Raw genomic sequence first — 20,832 nt, forward strand, 5'->3', positions numbered from 1 at the left:
GTTTTTGCAAAACATCTTCATAACATGCCGTATATCCAGTATATACAGCCCATTCTGTATTTCTAGTAACTGTCATTCTATTTTAACTTTTTATTGTCATATTGTTAATATCTTTCTATATTGTACTTTCACATTATGTGGAAATGCATGTTTATTATCTTTATCTTTACTGTCTGCTTCTGTGACAATGTAAATTTCCCCTTATCTTATGTTATTTTATCTTATGTTATTTCTTATGAACTTACTGTTTTAAACACGATTCAGCAGCTTTCCACATTATAAACCTATGCTGAAAATGTTCATAGATCGTCACCATTATCAAACATATAAAGATTTATTTATGTCGCAATAATGGACAACATACTCTCAGTGGCCCCTTTATAAATTACACCTATTCAACTCATTGTTAAGGCATAATCTAATGAGCCAAACAATTGGCAGCAACTCAATGGATTTAGGCATAGAAAATCTGGTAAAGATGACCTGCTGAAGCTCAAACCGAGCATCAGATGATGACGAAGGGTGATTATTAGTCCTTAGTATTTCATAAACTGCTAATTTACTGAGGATTTACACACACACTCACATCTAGGGACATTTAAAAGTGACCAACTAGAGTTTTAAATGCAGGTCTGAAAGTGTCTGCAGATCCGATCAATCACAAAAACTACATATAGATAGATAGATAGATAGATAGATAGATAGATAGATAGATAGATAGATAGATAGATAGATAGATAGATAGATAGATAGATAGATAGATAGATGCTTCATATAAGATGTGGATTATAAATTATACGACCAGTCGAAGGCAATATTCCAAAAGAAAATAGCTTTTTCCCACATGTTCCATCATTTACAAACATAAGAGATAAATAACTAATTCAGTGTGTGTGTATAATTATAACTGCAGTTTTTGAACGGCCACATGACACGCGGAGAAACTCCCTCAGCTTGACCCAGTTGCGAGTAGTTTCCCCATAGTTTTTGCCGTCGCTGCATCTTCTTCTCTTTGCGTTGTTATTTTTTTCTTCAGTTTTTCAAAAATACGTCTCATCTCGTTACATCTGACTCAAACATAGGACAAGATGGAGACAGTGTCCTGTGTTTGACAACAGCCCGCCTTCTTTTTTTTTAGAGATGAACAGATCAGTTTAGAGTCGAATAAAATGTGGGACATTGTCTCACTATGTGGGACAGGGGATGCAAATGCTGTGCAGTCCTCCCATAAAGTGGGACACCGGGTCACCCTAATGGTGAACCATAACATTCATGTATGCATTTATGCATGTGTGTGTGTGTGTGTGTGTGTGTGTGTGTGTGTGTGTGTGTGTGTGTGTGTGTGTGTGTGTGTGTGTGTGTGTGTGTGTGTGTGTGTGTGTGTGTGTGTGTGTGTGTGTGTGTGTGTGTGTGTGTGTAGGTGTCTGAGCTGGAGGCTCATGGAGGACAAGGTCCCAGTGACCTGCTTAAAGACGAGCTGACCCAGTCTCTGGAGGAGCTGGAGGCGCTGCTGAAGGCCAAAGACGAGGTTTGAGGCTTTATGCTAATTTTTTTTATCGCGGGGCCGGAGTCTGAGTCTGAGGTGGAGAAGTTGCAAACAACGCAGCTTCACAAACTCACGTGAATCCTTTGCTGTTTTCTTTTTTCCAGGAGATCCACATTTTGCAAAGTAAGAAAGCAGAGTACCATGAAATGGAACATGCTCGGGATGAGGCCATACACAGATTACGGGTAAGAGTAATTAGTACTAATGTGAAGATGGGGTAGGTCTTGATATTTGTTATTTTATTTCGAAAATAGAGACATTGATGAACATTCACACAAATGTGGAACGTAAATGTGCCAGATTATAACCACTGGATTATTTGTTATTATACTGTACGCTACCATTCAAAAGTTTGGGGTCACCTATACAATTTTTTTTTTGTTTTCCATTAAAAGTCACACTTTTATTCATCAAAAGATTTGCAAAATGAATAGAAAATATAGTCAAGACAGATTAGAAATAATGGTTTTTAGTTTAAAATAATAATTTTGCCCTTCACACTTTGTACTTGCTTTCATCATAGAACCAGCAAAACTGTTTTCAGCTGTGCTAACATCATTGCACAAAGGTTTTCTAATCATCCAATAGCCTTCTAACACAATTAGCAAACACAATGCACCATTAGAACACTGGAAATGTGCCTCTATACACCTATGTACATATCATTAAAAACCAGACGTTTGCAGCTAGAATAGTCGTTTACCACAGTAACAATGTATAGAGTGTATTTCTGATTCATTTAATGTTAGATTAATTGAAAAAAAGTGCTTTTCCTTCAAAAATAAGGACATTTCTGTACATATGATAATTGTCCAAATTAAATTAAATGTATTCATTATCAGAAGTCAATTATGTGTTTAAATTGTCCTTTGTTTTTTGGTGTTCTCTCTGTTTGATTCCTCTTCTCTGCAGGAGACGGAGATGCGTAACTCAGAGTTGGAGCGCCGCATCCAGAACACGGAGCAGAACCTGAGTAACTCTCTGGAGGACCGGGACCGCGTGGACACTGAGATCCAGCGGGCCATTGAAATTCTGGACATCAAGATCTTTGACCTCAATGATCTCCGCCAGAGCCTCGTTAAACTCATTGACAAATAAGACGAGAGGAAGTTCCAGACCCACACGAGAGAGAGAGAGAGAGAGAGAGAGAGAGAGAGAGAGAGAGAGAGCCGAAGACGGGGAGACAGGGTTAAATTTGCCATGGGCTTGGTAGCAGGTAGAAAACACAACAAGATGGAGCTGGTCCTTGTCCCTGTCCTCATCAAGCACAAGAACCACCTCAGCTGCAGGAAGGTGACTCTGTGTGTGTGTGTGTTGCAGCAGAGGCTGTGCTGTACTTGACAACATAGTTGTAGGTGTTGGCCTAAGCAGCAGCAGCAGCAGCATATACACAATATTGCTTGTGCAATCTAATATAAGGCTTCGTGTTGCTTTGGGTAACATTCAATGCAATAAACCAACTTTAAGGTAAGTGCTTATTACAGTGTTAGACATTTCATAATGACAACTGGTGCTTGAAGTTTTTTCGTAAGTAGGACTTTTGTATTTAAAACAAAACAAAACAAAACAGCGATGCATTGTCTATATGAGCGATAAGAGGCCTTTTACAACAACGCGGCGATGAGTCCATGCATGTGAGGAACGGAGCATTATTACTCAGCGACAATTGAATGCAAATACAGGATTGCACAAGATACGATTACCTTTAAGACGTCTGCATATTAAACGACCCACATACGACACAGTAATTACTGAATTGAAAGTCAGCAGAGTTTGATTTGTGTCATGTTTTTGTCTTGTAGTTGCCTGTGTGTAGCATAGCAGCTACTGTGGTGTGGTTAAAATCACGTACTGCATAGCGGCATCACTTTACATTACAGCACAATAACATAGTTGTTATAGTATGGTAATCATTTTGTAACAGGGAGGTAATGTTATAGTCATATAATCTCATTTTAAATGCAGTTTCCAGCTTGGTAAAGGAGATAATTTAATGTTACACCATGTTATTTCTCCAGTAAAGACACTTAATATCATCTACGTCACTGTGATACCTTCACATGAAAGCTTTTGTGAATAAAAATTGATAATATCTTTATTAGTATTATTATTATTAATAAGATAAAATCCAGCCAGTGTTACCATGATATTTATTGCTCTACTGCAAAGTTATTACTATGTTGTTGGTGTAATGTAAAGTGTCGCCCATAGTTTGCTGACATGAACGTTAAAGGTGCCATATGTAAGAATGTGACAAAAACGGTTACTACACTCAAATTCAAAATACCGAGGTCTTTTAGGTTTTGTTTTCTCCGCCATTGTAGCTCAGACGTAACTGGCAACCCGTGGTTGCTCGGCAGCTGAGACTCTACTGACTGCAATGATTGGTAGACAGCAGTAGGTGGCGCTACATGGCAAAACATGATTTCAAAACATAAACATGATTTGCAGTCTGCAAAATATTTTTTTGAATGTGAATATTTTGGCTGTACTGTTGTTGTTGGTGAGTTCAGTTTGTTATATGAACATTAGGAGGATTTTATGGCCACTTGCTTTAGATTTTTTTACATAATGCACCTTTAAATATTAGTCATAGGCATGGGCATGGACACGCACAACTTAAACAGTAGACGTGAATGTTGCCACCAAAGGTCAAAGGTCACCGATGAGGTCGCTCAGCTGCTCGTCTTTGTCTTTCACTTAAGCTTGTTCCTTGTAAGGAACCTTTAAGTATAGAGACTAAGCTACAATAAACACTTAAGTACAATAGAGTTACTATAGAATATTATGTCATACGGTTAAGGACAAGTAAGTGTAAGAAATAAAAAATAAAAGGATAGATAGATAGATAGATAGATAGATAGATAGATAGATAGATAGATAGATAGATAGATAGATAGATAGATAGATAGATAGATAGATAGATAGATAGATAGATAGATAGATAGATAGATAGATAGATAGATAGATAGATAGATCGTCCAGTGTTTCAACGAACTAAGCGACTTAATGATAGCAGCACCTTATAATATCCATGTCGCTCTTGTTGATCTTGATGTGATGCGTTCTAGGAACTTTTTGTCGTTTTTTTTTTTCTTTCCAGCACGTTACCTAAAGTTAGCTCATGTGGACAACGCCGTACGCCTTGAGATTGTAGCTTGTACTGTGTGGAGAAAAAAACAAACAAACCCCAGAATGTCTTACGTTATTTAAGAGTGTATTTTTTGAACACGCTGTGTTTGTATTCATGTGTTAATGCCTTACTGTTTAAAGGGTGATGTTGGACAGCCATAGCCGGCTCTTTGTCTCAATCTTAGAGCTGTTGTCATGGCAATTTGGAAATAAAAAAAAGAAAAAGAAAAGAGAATTCAGACATTTGCTTACATCGATGTTCTTTCATTTTCTGCCACAATACTCGTTTATTATTGTTTTTATGTGAATATTTATTCACTGGAGACAACGATTCAGTGACACCACGTTTGATCCTTGGACCGGCCTGATGAATGTGTGTGTGAAATGGGAATTCACGCATTTAATATGTCATCAAGCATTGATTAACCAAACTAAATCAGCTTCAAATAGTGCTGATAGTTACTAGACGCGTTGTTTGTTTGCAGAAAATATGCAAATATGCAGTTTGGTGTACAAACCAGAGTCTGTTCTGAAGGAAATCACAATGTTTTATCGTACAATGACAACGATTTCTGATTTTACTGTTGATGTGCACTTTCTCTAGAGGCAGCAGATCATAACGAGTGCAGCACTATAATAGCAATATAAATAATAGAATAGAATAGCATTTATTGTCATTGTACTGTGTAGTAGCATTTTCCATTTTTCTTCTTCTTTTCTGGCTACTACTTGTGGCTGAGTGGATTTTAGTTTTGACTCATGTGAAATGATGAGGAGTAGTGGTAATTCCAGGTCGGTCCCTTCTGACCGTTTTATTGTTTCACAGATGTTTAGTTGTCACAAAATAAACTTGTAAAGCAAAATAAAAGTACAAAATAAAACATTAAGCACTTTCTATTAAAGTCTTATGCACGGCTGTATGGCCCATCGTCACTGCAACATGGTCAAAAAACTGCATGCTCTCCCAGCCACGCCCAGCTGCTCTGGCCTCCACCTCTCAAGGTCTTCCACCTGGCTCCACCTCCAGCAGCCTCCTCTGTCATCCTGTAGGTGGGGACAGATAGACCTGTGCCCATATTTCCACACGTGCATACACTTACTCAAACTAATGACAAAGAAAGAAATATAAGAGTCAACATAAACTCAATTTGGCTCCTACATACCGGCCCCTAATTGTATTTGTAGAAGCAAAGACAATTAATTCAATAAATTATAAAAGGAGCCATTTCTATTGCACAAACTGCTTTTCAATATTTATAACTTAAATCTCTAAAATAATAATAAGTTCACTTATCTTTAATCCTTTTTGCTATGTTCTGGACTTCTAATCACAGGCGTGTCATCACCCTCCAGCAGCAAGCACACTTTAGACACTGGCCTCTCCAGCACACTGGTCTTTGTTTGCAGCTTCACAACTCTGACATGGCCTCTGGTGTCAGGTTTGGCTTCCACAACTCTTCCAAGTAGCCATGAATTGCGAGGAGCAGTGTTGTCTGTGACTAGGACAATGTCTCCAAGGATGAAATTTCTTCTGACTCTTGACCACTTTTGCCTTTCTTGGAGGAGAAGCAGGTATTCCAGCAGCCATCTTTTCCAGAAGAGCTCTGTCATATATTGGACTTGTCTCCAGCGTCTCCTGTGGTAAAGGTCAGACCTTGAAAACAGCCCAGGGGGCAGAAGTGGATTAGTTCTGAGCAACAGAATGTGATTAGGAGTCAGAGCTTCCAAGTCTTGTGGGTCATCAGACACTTTGGTAATAGGCCGGCTGTTAAGTATTGCCTCAACTTCACAGAAAATGGTGGTTAGGCCTTCATCGTCTATTGTTTGTTGCTTCAAAACTGAAAGTAAGACATGCCTTACCATTCTGATGAGGCGTTCCCAGAACCCACCATGATGAGAAGCAGTGGGGGGATTGAAGCTCCACTGAACTCCCTCCTTCATCAAAGCCTGGTGGATTTTCCTTTGGTCTAATGTTCGGAGTGCTTCTCTTAGTTCTCTTTCGGCACCCACAAGGTTAGTGCCATTATCAGATCTTATGTGTTGTGCTTGGCCTCTTCGGCAAAGAAACCGCCTGATGGCGTTGATGCATGAGTCTGTAGTTAAAGAACAGGCCACCTCCAGATGTACTGCTCTGCTGGTCATGCAGGTAAAGATGACGCCATACCTTTTCACTGTGCTTCTTCCCTTTCTCACCTCAAAAGGGCCAAAGTAGTCCATACCAATGTTGGAGAATGGTGGTAAGTCCATGACAAGCCTTTGACTTGGCAGATCAGCCATTTTTTGTTCACCAGGTTTTCCTCTGTTCTTTCTGCAGGTTACACAGTGAGAGATAATCTTTCTGGCAGCAGAATTAGCACTTGTAATCCAGTATGTTTTTCGTACCTGGGATAACATGTGGTTCCTTCCTCCATGTCCAGTTTGAGCATGGACGTGACGTAGGATCAGAGTGGACACGTGGTGGTTTTTGGCCAGAATGGCAGGGTGTTTTCTTTCCTCCGGCATTGCTGTTCTTCTGAGGCGACCACCCACTCTGAGGATTCCATTGTCCAGCATCGGATCCAGTCTGTATATGCTACTGCCCCTTTTCACGTTGAAAGCACCTTCTTGTAGCATGTTGATTTCCTCAGGGAAACATTGTCTCTGTACATAGGAGAGAATAGCATTTTCTGCCAATATCAGATCATCAACTGTTATTGATTCCTTCATGTTGTCCTTGACATACCCCTTGGTCGTTCTGGTTGCCATTCGAGTCTGTTTACAGTCTTCCTTCAAGTCCCTCTTTTTTTGCACAAGGTGTTTTAATGCATATTTGACCTTTAATATCCATGCAACTGCTTCTCTCAACTTCAGCCAGTCTGAAAAGTGATTGAGCAACTTGTCTGTGGGCCTTTCCTCACATGCTTGCATGATTGCATTAACTGTTGCAGATTTCCTCACCTCTGGATCATCTTTGCTAAGTTCCTTGTCCACCTGTTCGTTCGGCCAGTCCTCTTCTGATGACCAAAGGAACTCTGGTCCAGAGATCCATCTTGGGTTCTTCATGAATCTCTCTGCGCTCACACCTCGAAATCCTTTGCTTTAAAGCAGCGTGGAACTTCAAAGTCTGCGAGTTGTGAGAGACTGCCGGTCCATTTGGTCCACTGCTCAGACAGTGTGTTGGGAATGGTCATGTCCCATCCAAGGTCCTGTCGACATAGTTCCATTGATAGGATGCCCCTTCTGGTAAGTGCACGCTCACTGATGGTGATGTTGAACTTGAAGGAGTCACTTTGGACACACCATTGAAGTCCTAAGGCTCGTTCCATGGGCAAATGATCTTTGCTCAAGTCCAACTCTTTTATCTCTTTGGCTCTGTCTTCTTGTGGAACAGCACAAAGGCAAGCTCTACTGTTGCTTATCCACTTTGACAGATGGAAGCCTCCTCTATGACAGGCTTCAGTGAGGTTTGTGATGAGTTCCATTGCTTCTAGCTCTGTGGGCATCGACTTCAAACAATCATCTACATAAAAGTTCTCCATGATTGTGTTTGTTACCTCCAGAGGGAAGTTGCTTTCATTGTCCTGTGCAGTCTTTCTAAGTGCAAAGTTGGCTATGCTTGGTGAAGAGACTGCACCAAACAAATGAACAGTCATGCGATATTCCACTGGAGCATCATTCACATTTCCTTGTGGCCACCATAAGAAGCGCAGGAAATCTGTGTCACATTCGGTCACCTTGACTTGGTGGAACATGGCCTGTATGTCCGCCATCAGCGCCACTGGCTCTTCTCGGAAACGTGTCAGCACTCCAATCAGCGTGTTTGTTAAATTCGGGCCTTGGAGTAGTTCAGAGTTAAGAGATGTCCCCTGAAAGGTTGCACCACAATCAAACACTACACGAATCGTCTTCTTTTTTGGGTGATATACCCCGTGATGAGGAATATACCACAGTTTTCCATCACTCTTCTTCAGTTGTGTAGAGGGAACCATTTCAGCATAGCCCTTGTTAATGACATCACTAAGGAACTCTGTATACTCCCTTTGATAGTTCAGATCTCTTTGGAATTTTCTTTTCAAATTCAATAGACGCTGTTCTGCAACAATGCGGTTATTGGGCATTGTGATGGTATCTGCTTTGAAAGGTAAGTTAATGCAGTAGTGACCCTCTTTCACTTTTACCGATTCATTGGCAATATTCAGGAATTTCTTGTCATTTACAGACATTTCACTTTTTTCTTCATAGGCTTTCTCATTGAAATCTATGTTGTATTGACTCACCAGAAGTTCTTGTAGGTCGACTAAGGAGATCCTATTGACAGTCTCTGTGGGCATTTCCACACCTTTGCTGCACCCTCCCAATGGACCATTTATCACCCAGCCTAACAAGGTTCTCACAGCATAGGGCCCATGTTCTTGTGAGTTGATCACCTGCCAGGGCTCCATCACATTTGCTGCATTCATGCCGATGAGCAAGTCAACATCAGAGTCTATCTGAGGCAATTGGATTTCACTGAGATAAGTCCATTCTGTTACATCCTCCTGTGTTGGGATGTTGTCTTTTGTCACTGGCATGGACTTTTGAGTGTACACTTCGGGTATAGGCATGAAGTTGCTGCTTTTCAGCTCACTCACTTCTAGTCCTGACAGCAATACACTCTTGACAGGTCTTTCATATGACAACGTTCTCAATAACACAGTGGTTGGTTTTCCCTCCAGACTCAACTTCTGCGCCAGTTTTTCAGTGCAGAACGTGGTTGAACTTCCAGGATCGAGAAAAGCATACGTTTGAATGATTTTGTTTCCTTTGACAGACTTCACTTGAACAGGTAAGATGGAAAGTGCATGTTTATAGTTTCCGGCCCCTTTATGGCTACATCCGTTTGATGACACAGTTGGAATGCACTGTGGTTGTTCCACTGACCTGGAAGTCTCACCTTTGACTTGAAAGTTGATGTGAAGCACACTGGGATGCTTTCTGTTGCAGGTGTTGCAAGACAGACGGTCCTTGCAGTCCTTGCTCAGGTGCCCTTTGCACAAACATCCGAAGCAGAGTCCTTTTTCCTTTAAAAAGTTCAACTTCTCCCTGTGCGTTTTCTTCTTTAGGTCAGAGCAATGCTCCACTTTGTGACCACCTTCACAGCAGAGGCATTTGGGCTTTGACTTGTCACTGTTCAAGCTTTGAGCCACTGGATCACTCATTGTTACCACATTAGCTGTATAAGAAGACTTGGGCCTAGTGATGGACTTACTGATATTGATACTTTTTCTGCTTGAAATTGCATCCTGTATATCTCCAAATATTGGATTGGAACATATCTTTGCCTGTTTCTCAATGAACTCAACAAGATCTTTGAATATAATTGTGCTGCTGTTCTCCAACTTTTCTTGAGCTTTAGTCCGCCATTTATCCCGTAGCTTGTAAGGCAATTTCATGACAATGGCTTTCAAAGTGGAGGCTACATTCAGCTCATTCAGGTAATCGAGACTTTCCATGGTATTACAGCATCCTTTCAGATATAATACATAGTCATTCAAGGCTTTTGGGTCTTCAGGCTTTATGGTAGGCCAATTAAGTGCTTTTTTAATGTAAGCCATGGAAATTTTGTATTCATTGCCAAATTGCTCATGCAACAGACGTTTGGCTCTGAGATAGCCTTGGTTTCTATCCATATGCTGGCAACTTCTTACCAGCTCTCTAGCGTCACCCTTTGTATATTGCTCAAGGTAAAACAATCTGTCTTGCACATCATCTGTTTTTAGTTCAATGTTGTGCTCAAAAGATGACATAAATGACCTAAACTGCAAGATGTCCCCTTCAAAGACATTAACACTTTTGGGTGGTAATAAAGACAATTGTTGTTGCTTGAGTAGCATAGAGGTGATTTCATTTTGTCTATTCAAGACAGCTATTAGATCACTGGAGGCTGCACTGCCTTGTACTGGACTGTGCTGGTCTTGTCCTTGCTGTGTTATCACAGGACCTGCTGTGTTTCCGTGTGGTTTTAAAGTAACATCATCAGCCAGCTGTCTGTATTCTGTACTGATCTCAATTCTGTCTGAGTTATCATAAGATTTTTCAACAATAGGTTGCAGAACAACATTACCTCTATGTTTTGACTGCATTGGCTGTGGCCGTTGCACTGCACCTATAGCCTCTTGGCTGTCCTGGAGTGTCCAATGTCCATGTTCCTGGGAACCTGCTTGTCTACTTCGTGGTTGGAATAAGGGTAAATGTTGCACTCCATGCCTGGGCCGAACAGTCCTTCCATCCAGCATAATCATGGGTTGACCTCCCGCTTGCAAGGTTTCCATATTGGTAAATTCCAAGTTCCTCTCCTTTAGATACGTGTTCATTCCATTCACTGGAGTGGAAGCCACTTGCTCTTCAGCTCCAGCAAACACAGCAAGCCTTGCATTAGCCGCAGAAAGCTCAGCTTCAAAGTCCAGTCTCTCCTTTCGCCTCCTTAACTCCTCTCTTTGTTTTGCTAAATGCTCTTGCTCTTCTTCTAAAGCATGCCTTTCTTTCAGAGCAGCAGCCTGGGCTAAAAGAGCAGCCTTCTCTGCCTTTGCCATCAACTGAGCTGATGCTGTGCTTACATGTGTCCCTTTGCTTGATGTCTGAGTTACCACAGAGATGCTGTCCTGAGGACCAACTTCATCTTCATCCTCTTTCTCAGGTGCTGGTACAACTGGACAGGATTCAATCCACTCATCAGTCTTGATCTTAAACTTTTCTATGCTAAGCATTTTTGGTTCATACCATTGTTTTGTATCTTTAACACGCTCATTCTTTGATAAGTGCGTTTGATAATCTCTGTGAACTTTATCCAAAGTGTCCAAGGCTTCTATGTATTTTAATAGATGATCCTTAACTTTCTCCACATTTGCTTGATCTTTCATAAGTTTAATGATCGTATTCATTCTGCGAGTCAATGCACCACTTTTATTCTTTCTAACAATTCTTGCATCTTCACAGAGCTGTGACTCAGAATTATCCACCTGCTTTTCTGTTTCAACAGGTGAAGAAGCTGTGGCACTGTCCTCCATCTTGATAACTGATGTTCTTTGTTTTAACTTGACAAACTTAAAGGTCTCTTTTTTTTTCTTTTTTTTTCTTTTTTTTTTTTTTAAATATAACTGAATATTCCGCTCAATGTATTACTCTTCATAAACTAAATCAGATTCTTTTCAAACTTTCTTCATTAACGTACCGATTGATCTGGATTCAATTGGATTCAGTTTGGGCCTTCAATCCAGCTTGGCAATCACTTCCTTTGTTCCAGTTGCTGGCATCCAATTCCATGTGTATCCAATGTCATCCAATGTTCCTTTGTTCCACGAATCCATCCAGAGAAGTTTTTTGACTAAAATGTAGTAGCATTTTCCATTTTTCTTCTTCTTTTCTGGCTACTACTTGTGGCTGAGTGGATTTTAGTTTTGACTCATGTGAAATGATGAGGAGTAGTGGTAATTCCAGGTCGGTCCCTTCTGACCGTTTTATTGTTTCACAGATGTTTAGTTGTCACAAAATAAACTTGTAAAGCAAAATAAAAGTACAAAATAAAACATTAAGCACTTTCTATTAAAGTCTTATGCACGGCTGTATGGCCCATCGTCACTGCAACATGGTCAAAAAACTGCATGCTCTCCCAGCCACGCCCAGCTGCTCTGGCCTCCACCTCTCAAGGTCTTCCACCTGGCTCCACCTCCAGCAGCCTCCTCTGTCATCCTGTAGGTGGGGACAGATAGACCTGTGCCCATATTTCCACACGTGCATACACTTACTCAAACTAATGACAAAGAAAGAAATATAAGAGTCAACATAAACTCAATTTGGCTCCTACATACTGTGAACTGGGGGTGCTCCCACAGAACAACCCTGCACTATACAAAAATAAATGTACAAGAAAAACACAAAGGAAATCAGTGAATTCAAATTCAAACGTTTCCCCCAATTCAATAATATACGTACATGTAAAGGATTTGAGCCTTGTTGAAAACTGCTCACGTGATTCGCCCTCATCCACATATGTTGTCCCATTTTTTACAAAAAAATAAATAAATGAAATTGGACCATGATATTTCCTCTATTTCATAATCTCGGCAATGAATGCCTGTTAACGCCTAACAAATGCAACTATCACTCGTGAACTATCTTAATCTCTACGATAGCAGGTGTGACTGTAGGTGTGATCCTGGTCTGAGCCACAAGATGGCACTGTGGTGCAGCATATACACCGTATCATTTTATGGTGACCCTTCACCGCTACAGCACTAAAGTCATTTTTAGCAACATAAAAGCCTGTGTTTACAAAGTTGTCAAGTAATTTAAATGTGAAATGTGTATTCATTAACAAGAACAGAGAGTGCACAAATAGAAATGTGTTCTTTATTTACAGCATCATTTTTTTTTAACTGCACATTTATAGGACTTATATTATTTTCTAGCTATAAACATAGACATAATTTACTTCACAAGACTAAAAAAAATAAAAGTCACATTCACGTGTTTTGATTTCAAATCACTATCTTTGTGAATTGGCTTGGGTGAAAAACATGAGGAATAAAAACATTCTGCCGTGTCAGCTACAGTGAGAGTTGATAGTAGACAGTGTTAGTAAAACTGAACACACACACACACGTGTGCACAGTGGTTTCCCAGCAGCTGCTGCAGCCCCATAACACCACAGCGTCCTAAATCATATCAACCTTCTGCTGAAGTCGGCACTTTCACCAGGATATAACAGTTCAGCTCTGGCCCGTGTACTAGCGAAAACACATTTGCGTCATCTCAGAGTAGCTCACACTACTCACACACAACCATGCGGTTGTTTTAACCTGGAAACGGCGACAACAGCTTGAAACGTCTCAAACCCAAGTCTCTACTGAGCTTTACGGATCCTGTCCACCGCAGACCCCCGGTGGTTGTTCAAGTTATTTAAGACACAGCTGTTTGTCAGCATTGACAGCTTGCAGTTCAGGGTGTCTTTACTCCTCTCCCAAATACGATCGTCTTCTCCCTTCTCCTCCTCTTCCTCGTCCTGTTCAGCTTCGCTCTCTTCATCGCTGCGTACATCTTTTTCCAGCTGAGGGCAGACGCAGGAACAAGGGCTTATAACATGTACGACAGAGCTGAGATGACATTAGAGACCCTAATTCTCACCTTGCCGCTCAGGAACTTATTGACCATGCGTAAGATTAAGATAGCCCAGAAGACGTGAAGAGCCTGCAGCACCATCAGCAGGATGTTGAAAAAGTAGTAGCCGACAAAGGGCTCAAAGACCTCCATGGATAGAACCAGGGTGGTGTGGATGATTCTGTGTGCAATCACAGAAATAGATTAACATGGTACTCTGCCAATACTACAGAATGAACTTGTGAAAAAAAAAAACTAAAACCCACTTGCTGGGGAAAATCACCAGTCGAGTCACAAGGAAAACCACAGTAAATACTACGAAGAGTACGTCGCACGTTTTCCTCCAGCCTGTGCCGTAGTTGAACATCTTGGCAGACTGTAAAAGATGAACAATGATCACATGGAGTCTGTGACCAGCCTGCGCTCACCGAGAATTATTACGGTCACATTTGTGTACAGAGCAAAAAATGTTCTCAGTGTTTACTTTCGGCTTTTTATTTGCGTCACATTTCATTAGAATAATTGCCTCAGTCATTTTTTTTTGGTAATTGTGATATCTGATTAACTACCAATGTGCTTGCTTAAAAAAAAACCAAATTCAAATATGACTTAGGCAACTATGCTATTAGGCTAATGATTTCTTAGTATCTGAGGCAAAATTCACACCATGAGCTTTTTACAGTTCCTGACCAATAAGGAACAATTGTTAGTGTATTATAAGACTGTGACACGGTGAGATTATATAGATTTGGGTATTATGAGGAAATCATGGGCTGAAGCTGCACGATGGACAGAGATAGTCCGACTGAGTTTTATTTTTAGGTTGGGAATGACTTAAGTAGAGCTGAAACAATTAATCGTCAACTGTTTTGATCATCGGTTTGAAGCTTTTTTTCATTATTAAAACAAGATTTCTGATTTTTTTAGCTTCTTAAATGTGAATATTTTCTTCGTCTCTTTGCTCCACATAACAAAGAAATCATTAAAACTAAATCATTTTGGTTTGTGGGCGAAACAAGACATTCGAGAACATCGTAATTTCCAGGTTTGACAAACACTGATCAACGTTTTTTTTTTACATTTTCTGGACCAAACGATTCATCGATTAATGGAGAAAATAATCGACAGATTAATCGATTATAAAAATAATCGTTAGCAGCTCTCGACTTAAGGAATCATTATTACCATAGTGTAGGTCTCACTGTCCATGTTGTTGATTGGAATGATATTAAATCCACAAATAAGTATTTTGTGGCCACAAATTCTCAAGTTTTTGCCCCCATGTCATGTCTGGGGCATGTATTTATGTATAATAATGACTTCTTTGTGTTATTTCCTTTCACATTCATACAGCATACTAGTTTATACTTATCCAATATTTAACAATGTGCTTTCAGGCGTCAGGTCTGCCTGCTGGCATGAGTTCATTGCCCTCAGCGTGATGTAAAAGTGTGAGTTCAGTTGTTCTGTGGTTTCACTGAGGGGTGGTTTTTGCAGGTTTACCTCCAGCAGGATGTCAGAGGAGTCATGAAGCAGCATGACCAGGGTGCCGATGCGTATGTAGTTGGCGCAGTAGGAGAAACTCAGGAGGAAGATGGTGGCCAAGTGGTGAATCACCTGTTCTTTAAAATCCTGCAAAACAAAAGAAATATCAAAGGGATGTTATGTACGAATGTGGTAGATAGATAAGTGAGTGAATGAATGAATGAGTCTCACCTTCCTCTTGACATCGACAGAGATCCGCAGCAGCAGAGAGACGTAAAAGCTCAGCTCCAGCATGTAGTACCAGTAGTGAGCTCTCTCCATGGGCTGTGGAGGAAGGATTATTTTTTTTAAAAGTCAACAGAAAGTGTGTGTGAAGGAAAACTTGAACATTCACTTTTACGAAATGAAGCTCACAGAAGTCATTAAAAATGTGTTTGTTCTGCAGCCAAACGTGAATTCTGTTAAGACTGAAACGCAGTATGTTTCGTCAACTTTAAGGAGGAGCCGACGAGAGGCTAGTTCACGATTATTAATTGGCAAGGTAAAGTGGCCTAACAGAGTTGTGGGTACAAGTCCTGTCTGTTTAGTGTTTAATGTGCTTTATTTGCTCTTTCAATTAGCAAACATCAGCCTCACAAAAATGACAAGAAACAAACTTGAAATGTGTAAATATACGTTTGACGATGACATACTCGTGTCTTCATGAGCAGACACTTAACTTTACACTCCACAGCTCTGTTTCCTGTTATCCAGTTAACTAGAAAAGCACATTTACACATGTTATATTCTAAGTGACTTATGTATATATATATAACCAATTTCTCCTAATGCTGAGTTCAAGGAAAATCTGGATTAATAAATCTGATTAATTCCGTCATTAACACTGCGTTCCTGCTCCTGTCAGTCAATTATCAACCTATCGTCAATAGGACACTCTAAATTGACCGTAGTGTGAGAGTGGATGGTTGTTTGTCTCTGTTTGTGGTGTCCTGTCCAGAGTGTCCCCCACCTTTCACCCTATGTCAGCTGGGATTGGCACCAGCGACCCGCCCGCGACCCTCATGTGGAGGCTAAAGCGGTAGAAGATGAACGGACGATTCACTGAATCAGGATATTCGTTGCTCTCCGTAACACGAGGGAACTGACAAGTTCACCGTATCGTGCTTACGTTTCCTCTTTAAATGACATTTGATCTGTTTCCTTCAGACCTCATGTTTCATTCACACTGTGCAAACACAGAATTAATAACCTTCCATGTGTGTGTAAATATAACCGTAGAAACTGTTTAACGGGACGACCTGTGTGACAGGATTTGTGTTTTCACCTGTAGTGGATACTTGCTCCAACATTCCCTGTTGTTCCAGAACCAGGGTCTCTGAGAAGAGCAGGGAAATACATTCATTCATTTATACACCGACGATACATTTCAGCTGAAACGGAAGTATCTACCACGTTACTGGAAAAAGTCACTCACATTAATCAAGCAGGCTAATCCACCCACGAAGGCCACGATATAGAAAGAAAACCTCCAGCTGCAAAAAAAACAAATTATATCACACACTAAGAAATCAAAGTATGAGACTGTACCTAAAGGTACAAATACTTTGTCGCTTCGGTTGTACCCTATCAGGGTACAAGCACTTGTACCTGCTTGTTTGTGCCTCTAAAGAAACATTTCTGCACCCCTAGTGACAAAAATGTACTGATTGGTACACAAAGGTACAGCGTGTTTACCTTTTTAAGTACAGTCTCATACTTTGATTTCTTAGTGTGCATAATTCTAAATACTGGAATAAAAACTCTTTGAAATGTAGTCTACAAAGTAATCGAGAGGAGATTACAGAGTTTTGTTTGTCACTGGGGTTTTTGCAGAGTGAGGTGAAGTGAAGTGCTCTTAAGGGAAGTCATCTGTAAACTGAGCAGTGAATGTGTTTGTGAAAAAAAAAAAAACTGCACTCACGCCGCTTCACCAAACTTCTTGGTTTGACAGGGCCTGTCCTGGTTCCTGCGCCTGCGGAACCACTTCTCGATCTGTCTCTGCGTTTTACCGCACGCCTTCGTCAGACTCACAATCTCGCTCTGAAACCACAACACAGATTCTCACTGAGTGTTGTTTGCATTTCTATGTATAATTTTACAGTTGAATCTGGTCCAGGTCAACCGTCCAAAGAGTTAATTCTAAGGCGTGTAAGAGGCGATTAATGGAGTACCTTTACTCAATTCTGTATCCAATTTTGTGGATGATAAACACAGGTGTTTTTTTTTTTTATTTAACCACCTGTGTTTACTTAGGTTCTGTTGAGGCAACCCTGTTGCTGCCTATTTAGTAATGGCTCAGATAACAGAGGCTGTTGTGCTACTCTGTAAATGTCCCCAGAGACAGGAGAACACAACTATGCTGCTCCACTATAATTACACACAAGAAGAGGTTATAACTTCACAGTTTGATCACTTCAGGGGATTTAGAATTGATTTTAAAGACCACTCCTGGTCATTGCAACCTCTTAAGAGGTTTTTGGTGAATGTTCTGAATATTGTGCCTTCTTTTGTTCTCTGGTTATTAGGAATGTGAATCTTTGGGTGGCTCACGGTTCGATTCGTTTCTGATTCTTAGGGTCACGATTCGATTCAAAATTGTTTCTCGATTCAACCGATTCGATTCATATGATTCACAATTCTCAATTCAAACTTAAGACAAAAGTTTGCATAAATAAAACACACTTGCATATATAAAAGCTTAGGCTAGCTGCCTTTTTCTCCCAGAAGTTACAAAAATAAACTGTACACAAATAACTGGTGTTTTGTGTGGTTTTTCAAAATAGAAACTAAGAAAAAAATAAATAAATCGATTTTTGATGTTTATTAATCGATTCAGAATCGTGGATGATTAGAATCCTATGTGAATCGATTTTTCCCCCCACCCTTACTGGTTATGGCATTTCATGTCTTATACAGTATATGAATAAATATATAATAAACTTCAAAAAGCCATTTCCCACAGCTGTAGACACATATTTAAGTAAAACAAAGCAAAGGTGACTGTATGATGAGGTGTTTTTTTCAGACTGACCTGTGTTGGCTGCCTGCTCCTCCTCATGTAAAACGACTCCAGCTTCGGGGAGGGGGCCGCAGTCACCTGCGATCTATTCTTCACCCCCAAACATACGCCAATGGGTGGGGCAAAAAACCTAGGGGCAAAGAGAACAAAGGACAAAGGCTTAAAGAACCGGCGATATAACAGATGGACTGTCGTGTTGCTGTAAACAAACCATGCAATGTATACAAGCTTTGATAACAACTAGGTCATGTTTCAATCTCTCTCCTCTCTTCTCTGTTCTGTTTCACACCACAGAATTCAGAAAATGGACTGTATCTATAATCTAAAATATCCAATGAAAATGTGGAGTTCTGATGTCACCACTGTTGCGTTTTTCTCCCTCGCTTCATCTCTCTCTGCACCAGCCTCTCTCCTTCTACTCCCCAAAGACTTTTTTCCTGATGACATCCAAGCGTGCTCTGCTCAAACACCTGTTCACTGCCCCACGGCTCATTCTCTCTTACAAACACAACATCCCTCCATAGATACTGGGACGGTTGGTCGCGATCAGGAAATGCTGCACAACATTTGTTTATTTAAAGACGTGTGCGACTGTTTTGTGTCGGCAGGACAAAGTGTTTCATTGTTTAAAGCCGCACGTTGGTTTTTCGCAGAGAGACGACAGCATCCCCAAACACATCGCCCTCGTCCTCACAGAACAAAGAGAGCACAGTGATCGGAGAGGGGTGTACCTCTCGAAGACGCAGCGTAGGCCGACGAAGCACAGCGCAAGGGGCAAAGTTATGAGGAGGTCCAGGGGTCGCGGTTGGTCGGAGGCCGCCAGCTGCTCCATGTCTTCCCACGTCACACCTGGAGGGAGCCAGTAATCCTGCCTCCACAGGTCAGGCAGCAAATCCATCCTGCTGTGGATGGATGGGCGTGATGCGTAGTTAGAAGAAGAGACAACACACACACAAACACACACAAAGAGGATTTACTCCAGGTAAACACACTCTGACGTGGATGAGGAGGACACAGTCCCTGAAGTGTGTGTGTGTGTGTGTCAGTGTCAGAAACATACTGTAAGAGACACCCATGCTCATAAACATGTTACACCAGCACCTTGTCTTTAACTAATATATTCCACTAACCTAATTTAAATGCCACAGAAAATACATAAATAGTACTTTAACATTAACACCCTTTAGTAATACAGTAGTACTTTCAGTAATAAGTCATTGAACAACACACCAACAATACAACAATACAACAATACACTAGGGTTATAGTTAGGCAAACATTTAAATAACAATACATATTATTGTACAATTTTAACCCACTTTGATGCACAGTATTAGTAACTAGTTTGATTTTCTGTTTTAATGAAGTGATTATTTTTAACATGAAGGACATTTAACCCACAATTTATTCAACTTTCAGGCAGGAGCTAAATGTTCTTAATGACACTCTATGATAAAACAACACATTTGAACAACTTTATTGACCAGGACAAGCTTTTCATGTCGTCCTACACTGACCAGACTAGACTGTATTACCTTCAATAACAGTGAACTTTACTGCTAAAAGCATACACTTCACAGAACAGAATACCAAAACAGAAGCATTCAAGTGTTTAGAGTAATTTTATGCATAACTAGACGTTGTAGTTACAGGTGTAATACAACTACGTTGTAGTTAAAGGTGTAGACTTAATACGCGTTCACAAATACTAAGTTAAACTGCTCAAGTAAAGCACTGACTCACCTGTAAGCAGCTTTTACGGAAACGATAATAAAATTCGCCTTTAAATGTTGTTTCAGTCTTGTTTGGTGGAGGATGAGAAGTCTGCGTCTATTCCACTGGAGTTCGAACGACGACACGGAGAAGCGAACAGGCTTCACGTCAAAGTTAGACATGGTGACAGGAAGCTGAGGGTGCAGATTTTCAAACTAATAGTCTCTACAGAAATGGAAATACACAGTAAGTGAAAGGCGACTGAGCACAGTCATTAAATAAGCTTTGATTAAAGTTAGGTCATATTTAAACTTCACCAGGACCAGGAAACTCTAGCATAAACTTGTTTTGGTAACTTTTTTTCTGTTTATTTCCGGCTCTTAATGATGTAGCTTGACGTTTTAACCTGCTAATGAAAAACCAAGGGCGTCTCCTGTTCTGAGCCACTGATTATGAGCCATTAAAGCAGCAACAAAGAAAAGAGCGAGCACCAGGGGGCCATTCTTCTACTTTACTCATAACAAATAAGTGTTGTGGTTTATATGTAAACTAATCTCATGTTAGCCCTATAATTTAGCCCAAACTAACCCAAAATATAAGAGTTTTAAAATGTCAACAGTTAGTCTTTAATATCCAAACAGGCCCAAATCAAAGGTTGTTAAAACATCTAAGGGACTGTTTTCCAATTAAAGGCCAACTTACATGAGCACAATTTTAAAAGTATATATACTATACTATATAATACTATACTATACTATTATTACTACATATGTATGCTATTGTC

The 20,832-nt window shown here is 40.3% G+C and overlaps 2 protein-coding genes across 2 annotated transcripts in view; one reads left to right on the plus strand and one right to left on the minus strand.

Moving 5' to 3' along the window:
* The window catches only part of LOC310928085 (homer protein homolog 3-like), a gene marked incomplete at both ends in the record, with an annotated part of 14,548 nt that extends 11,904 nt beyond the window's left edge, over positions 1 to 2,644 (plus strand). Inside the window, 3 exons of the mRNA XM_083890555.1 lie at positions 1,421 to 1,528; positions 1,651 to 1,731; positions 2,459 to 2,644. Coding sequence (XP_083746681.1) covers positions 1,421 to 1,528; positions 1,651 to 1,731; positions 2,459 to 2,644 — 375 coding nt within the window. The remainder of the gene's footprint in view (positions 1 to 1,420; positions 1,529 to 1,650; positions 1,732 to 2,458) is intronic.
* A 10,894-nt stretch (positions 2,645 to 13,538) lies between these two features.
* LOC310927517 (ceramide synthase 2-like) lies at positions 13,539 to 19,233 on the minus strand (the record flags this gene model as incomplete). Its single annotated transcript, XM_083889820.1, has 10 exons — positions 13,539 to 13,742; positions 13,820 to 13,973; positions 14,059 to 14,168; positions 15,296 to 15,424; positions 15,509 to 15,601; positions 16,602 to 16,652; positions 16,752 to 16,809; positions 17,238 to 17,356; positions 18,348 to 18,465; positions 19,067 to 19,233. 10 exons carry the CDS (start codon positions 19,231 to 19,233, stop codon positions 13,539 to 13,541), a joined length of 1,203 nt encoding a protein of 400 aa, XP_083745946.1.
* Between the last annotated feature and the right edge of the window lie 1,599 nt (positions 19,234 to 20,832).

This window comes from Microchirus variegatus (genome assembly GCF_963457635.1).
Source record: "Microchirus variegatus genome assembly, chromosome: 5".
NCBI classification, from domain to species: Eukaryota; Metazoa; Chordata; class Actinopteri; order Pleuronectiformes; family Soleidae; genus Microchirus; species Microchirus variegatus.